The sequence below is a fragment of the Phascolarctos cinereus genome, unplaced genomic scaffold (assembly GCF_003287225.1).
Source record: "Phascolarctos cinereus isolate Bilbo 61053 unplaced genomic scaffold, phaCin_HiC Scaffold_1;HRSCAF=81, whole genome shotgun sequence".
In the NCBI taxonomy this organism is placed as follows: Eukaryota; Metazoa; Chordata; class Mammalia; order Diprotodontia; family Phascolarctidae; genus Phascolarctos; species Phascolarctos cinereus.
The window spans coordinates 93264576-93270575 of NW_027555514.1; the positions used below are offsets into that span (position 1 = coordinate 93264576).

The 6000-nt window shown below is 39.3% G+C and overlaps 1 protein-coding gene across 2 annotated transcripts in view; it reads left to right on the forward strand.

The window, feature by feature from the left end:
* PDIA4 (protein disulfide isomerase family A member 4) overlaps positions 1 to 5722 on the forward strand; it is a 37675-nt gene extending 31953 nt beyond the window's left edge. Inside the window, exons 9-10 of one of the 2 annotated variants that reach the window (XM_020977504.2) lie at positions 2939 to 3172; positions 4930 to 5083. In XM_020977504.2, the coding sequence (XP_020833163.1) occupies positions 2939 to 3172; positions 4930 to 4988 (293 nt within the window). In that variant the 3' untranslated portion in view covers positions 4989 to 5083. Of the gene's footprint in view, positions 1 to 2938; positions 3173 to 4929 lie in introns of both variants that reach the window. The other variant, XM_078153037.1, reaches the window with a different exon arrangement.
* The last annotated feature ends 278 nt before the right edge of the window (positions 5723 to 6000 follow it).

Below are 6000 nucleotides of genomic sequence, written 5' to 3' on the forward strand. Positions count from 1 at the left end.
AAAAATTAAAACCAATAGGAAGAACCATCAGAAAGAGGAAACAAAACTCAACAGAAGAGAAAAAAAAAAAGATAGTGATTCAACTTTCACAGTTATGATTACTACCTGTGTCTTTCTCTCCATCCTTTTTTCCCCCATTTATGTTTTTCTTTCTCCTTTCACCCCCTCACTAGTGTTTTGCTTTTGACCACCGCCTCCTTCAGTTTCTCCTCCCTTCTATTATTCCTTTCCCTTTTCTTTCCCCTTTTCCCTCCTATTGCCTATAGGGTAAGTTAGATTTCTATACCTAACTGATTATGTTATTCCCTTCTTGAGCCAAATCTGATGAGAGTAAGGTTCAAACAATGCTCACCCCTCTCTCTTCTTTCCCTTTGCTGTAATAGGATTTTCTGTTTTTTTCCTGTAATGTAATTTACCCTTGTCTGCCTCCTCCTTTCTCAGTACATTTTCTAAGTTCAGACTAATCCACTTACTTGGATCCACCACATGATTAGATTTTTTTTTTATCATTACATCAAAGTCAACTAATATCCACCTCCTTTATGTGTACTCCTTTAACATGGTGTAATAATAATACAGTTCTCGAGCTGTAAGTGTCATCTTCTCTTGTAGGGATGTAAACAGTCCACCCTTATTAACAATATTTTGTATCTTTCTGTCCCATTTACCTTTTTATGTCTTTCTTGAATCTTGTACTGGAAGATCAAATTTTTTGTTGAGTTCTGGTCTTTTTATCAGGAAGATTTGGAAGTCCCCTCTTTTGTTGAATATCCACCTCCTCCCTTGAAAAATCAGGCTCATTTTTGCAGGGTAGTTGATCCTTGGCTGCAATCCAAGCTCCTTTGCCTTACGGAATATCATGTTCCACGCCCTGCGGTCTTTAATGTAGAAGCTGCAAGGTCCTGTGTAATCCTGACTGGTTCCATGATATTTAAATTGTTTCTTTCTGGCTGCTTGCAGCACCTTCTCTTAAATCTGGTAATTTTGGAATTTTGCTATTATATTCCTTGGTGTTGTTAATTTGGGATCTCTTTCAAGTGGTGAGCGGTGGATTCTTTCTATGGTTATTTTCCCTTCTGGCTTGAGGACTTCAGGGCAGTTTTCCTTTATGATTTCCTGAAAGATGCTGTCCAGGCTCTTTTTTTCATCATGATTTTCAGGTAATCCAATGATTTTTTAAATTGTCGCTCCTGGATTGATTTTCCAGGTCTGTTGTTTTACCAGTGAGGTGTTTTATATTTTCGTCTATTTTTTCATTTTTTTTGTTTCTGTTTGATTGATTCTTGCTCTCTCAAAGGGTCATTAGTTTCCATTTGTCCAATCCTAGTTTTTAACAGATTGTTTTCTTCTGTTAGTTTTTGTACTTCCTTCTTCAATTGGCCAATTGTATTTTTAAGGGATTTGTTTTCTTCAGTGCACTTTTTTTCCAGTTTGCCAATTGTGTTTTTTAGGGACTTGTTTTCTTCAGTGTACTTTTTTTCCAGTTGGCCAGTTGTATTTTTTAAGGACTCTTCTACCTCTCTCATTAGACTTTTAAAATCCTTCCTGAGCTCTTCTAAGAAGGCTTTTTGGGCTTCAGACCAGTTCATATTCCCTTTTGATGTTGCAGATATGGGTTTGTTGACACTGTTGTCCTCTTCAGAATTTCTGTCTTGATCTTCACTCTTCTCATAATGTGAATCTATGGTATGTTTCTTTTTACTCATGGTTTCTTTATTCCCTGGCCTTTAAAGAGATTGAGCTCTCCTGCTGGGGAACAGAGGGCACTGACCCAAGCATCTTGTGTTGGGAGCCTAAGTCTTGGTCACCGGCTTTGTGTCCTGGGGCCTCTTATGTTGGCAATTGGAGGCTGTAGGGTTTTGGCAGCTTACCTCGTGTTGGGCTGGAATCAGCAAGGCTGGAACTTTCAGGCAATGCTAGGTTGCCTGCTTTTCCTTTCCTTTAGCTTTCTTCAGCTCCTTTTAGATGGGTGCTACAGGTTGTTTATCTGCCTGGGGCCCTTGCAGTGCTGCCTCCCTTGTCTCTGCTAATGCACTGGGAGATTCCTTTGTGGTAGGGCGCCGAGGCACCTGGTAGTTTTCTGAGCTGGTTTCCACCGGTTCCCCCACCCTCACTGAGGCACTCGGAGGTCCAGGTGTTGGTGTTTGCCTGCTCTACCACCTGGGCTTCAGGATCTCCTTCTGGTTGACAGTTGGAGGCTGTAGGGTTCTGACAGCTTACCTGGTGTTGGGTTGGAATCAGCAAGGCTGGGACTTTAGGAAGACTCTAGGTTGCTTTCTTCAGCTCCTTTCAGATGAATGCTGCAGGGTGCTTATCCGCCTGGGGCCCTTTATAGTGCTGCTTCCCTTATTTTTGCTGAGGCACTGGGAGACCTGTTTGCTGGGCTGCTGCACTGCTGTTCCCCGTCTTTCTTCTAGTTCAGCTGTTCCAGGGATTTTTTTTCTGGGGTAATATTTTCTGGGTTCTCAGAGGTTGATCTTCCAGTATTGTTTTAGTACATACATGGTTCTCACCAGACTTACTTGGCATGTGAATTTATTTACCTCTGCTGAAAAGTTTGGGTTTTTAAAATTATGAACTTAAAATCATCTACAAATGAAAAATATTCTAATAGGTAAAGAATCAGAGGATTATATATAAAATGATGAGTTTTGTTATGCAGTTTGTTTTTTTAAAGGCATATATTAAATTTCACAATTGCCTTTTGTGTCCCCTTCTGATTTTTTTCTTCTATGTGTTTTTAATTCTTTTTTAGGGTCTCTTTTATTTTCAAAAGTGTGGTTAAGCTTTTTTTGTCTTGACATTGTGTAGAAAACTCAGAATTTGTGCCTCATTGGTATATATTCTAAGCAGAACCTTAAACATTTCATAAAGCTTGAACTAGAAACATTCAGTGCAAGCTCTTTCATTAATTGCCATGTATTCTGATTGGTTTCAGCTACTCAGTATTGGAGGAACAAGGTCTTGGAAGTTGCTAAGGACTTCCCTGAATATACCTTTGCCATTGCTGATGAGGATGACTACTCTTCTGAAGTGAAGGACTTGGGACTTAGCGACAGTGGTGAAGAGATCAACGTAGCTATCCTAGCTGAGGGTGGCAAGAAGTATGCCATGGAACCAGAGGAATTTGATTCCGATACTCTCAGAGACTTTGTGTTGGCCTTCAAAAAAGGTGAATTAATAGGGATGACAAAATTATATGTCAGGACGGCCTTCATAGGTGAAATCTTGGAGGCCATTGAAGTCTTTACAGGCCAGGTCACCATTAATTCTTGATCTGTTCTGCATGAAGTAGAATTACACAGAGGTCTTTGGTGCTTATTATTTTCAGCATACTGTTAGTCCTACCCTCTCCTTTTTGAGAAAGCTCTAATATAAACTTAAGCCTGTTCGACCTACACCTTACTCCCTTTTTTCCTCCTATGGTCAGAGAACTGAGGCAGCACCTTCATTTACTTGGAAAGGAAAAGAAAGGAGGTGAGCATGATCCTAGGTTCCCCTGAGTATAGAGAACAAAACTAAAGCAGAAAAAAGCAGCAACAATTAGAACAAAACCATCTGTATAGCCTCCAGCAAGTGCCTGGCACATAATACAGTAGGGCTTAATAAATGTTTATTGAATTATGTGGTAGGTTCCTAAGCTTTCCCTCAAGGAATACCATAATGAAGGACTGATTATAGTCTCCATTATATTCTTCCCTTTGGTAATGCATATGCATTAATTTCTTCTTAATCTTGCTTTAAAATGTAAGATTCATTATCCATTTTACAGTTATAATTATTCATGCATAGAATGACTATTCAGGCAATCTCAGCTATCCAATAAATAGTCCAAAAGGAAATAAGCCAAAAAGTCCCCAGAGCACACCAGGCCAACACTAAGAGCAGAATAAAACAAACAAAAAAACACCTGTGTGCTTAATTTTTTTTAAAATAATTTTTAATTTTTGTTACTCTGGACCTAGCAAACATGAATATACAAAGAATAGATACAAAAGGATTATATATGAAACCATGAAATTCTGTTATATACAACTTGTTTTCATGCACTTTACTTGGAAAGCCCCTTAACCTCTCACTTAGTCTTTTTACTCTTATTTAAGCTTGTTTAGATGGTATATGATTTGTTGTTGTCTATGGGGGCCAGATTGAGTACAGAGGCAGGAATATCTTTTCTGCTGTCAGCTGGCACTTGTCAGTGACAAATTAAAAGAAGCAGAAAATAGCAGTAATTCTCTGAGAAGACTAGGTGTGATATTTTTTAAAAGACTTGAGTTTATTAGATCTATCCAAAAAATTTTAGAATAAAACACATTTTGTTGTTTATACGTGCCTTGAAAACTCACTTAAGGTGGCACATCCCCACCTGCACTGCCCCAGTCCCTAATAGAACTGGATAAATGAAGTGTCACATAGCATTTTATCTCTTTGATATCAGGTCAAGAAGCACTGTTCTTGCCAAATAGGTCCATCTCCAAATATCTCCATGTTATCTTCAGTGCTTTCATGTTAGCCATGCCCCTTTCTAATAACCAAGTTGCCAGACCTGGTCCATATGTGGACCTGCTGCTTCTAATCAGGATGTTAGAGTAAATCTGATAATTTACCTTTAAGGAGTTAATGAGATACCTTTCTAAGGGATATTTTCGTTTTAAAGAGGAAGGGGTGGCTGGTTAAGGCGTGGTGGTCCCTTAACTTACAGAATCAACTATCAAGGATAGAAACCGCTCAGCAGTCCTGGCACAGGAGTTTAGGGTGGGCTTATGGGAGCTCAGGGTTGGAAGGAACATCAGAAGCAAACATACTGCACAGTTTTGGATGGCCTCTAAATAAGCCTAGTCATGCTTGCCAGGTTGAGAAGCTCCTCCATTTGGGGCCATCGCAGTGGGACCTGTAGAATACTGATCGCTTCTCTCTTTTTCCCTGTAGGAAAACTAAAGGCATCATCAAATCCCAGCCTGCGCCCAAAAACAACAAAGGGCCAGTAACAATTGTGGTGGGTAAGACATTTGACTCTATAGTGATGGACCCCAAGTCAGATGTCCTCATTGAGTTCTATGCCCCATGGTGTGGACACTGTAAGCAGCTAGAACCTGTGTACACCGATTTGGGGAAGAAGTACAAGCATCGGAAAAACCTGGTCATAGCAAAGATGGATGCCACCGCCAATGATGTGACCAACGACCACTACAAGGTGGAAGGATTTCCTACCATCTACTTTGCTTCTCGCACTGACAAAAATAACCCTATTAAATTTGAAAATGAGAAGAGAGATTTGGAGCACTTGAGTGCATTTATAGAAGAGCATAGCACAAAACTGAGCAGGACCAAAGAAGAGCTTTAAAGGCGAAGAGGAGGAGGGGAGAGGCCATGGATATACACTGTAGTTTTCCAATGAAAGGTTGTTGAATGGGGAACCAAATGAGCCTTGTGGGCAGAAGGGGGTTTGGGTGTTAAAGCAGTTGCAGTATCTGATTTTTTTTTTTATTTCACATTGTGTTACAGACATGGAACTGACATAAATGCCTCATAATAGTATGGTTCAGATATTTAAGGAAAATACATCTATTTTTGCCATTATTTGGGCTTGATTATTTTCATTTTTTAACCTTCTACTCTTTTTAATACTTCAACAACCCCTCAAGCAGATAAGTCTCTATATGTGGATGTTTTTTTTTTTAATTTAAATTTTAAAATAGAAAAAAAAACCTTTGCCAAATCACTTTGGTATTTTGACTTTTTATTTTTAATCATCGTCTGAAGTGTTGCAGTTTATGGTGAACTTAATTGTTGTATTTTTTATTTTTGTTGCTTTATTTCAACGAAGCTTGACCATATAAAAATTTGTTAGGAGCAGAGGCTGCAGGTCAGAACCATCACAACTGATACCCAGTCATCCAAGGATGACAGTATTTGCCAGTTCCTTTTCTGCCTAAGACATCTTAAGGATGGGTGTACAGTGAGGACCATGAGTAGATGTGACTTCTGTGGTATCTGGGT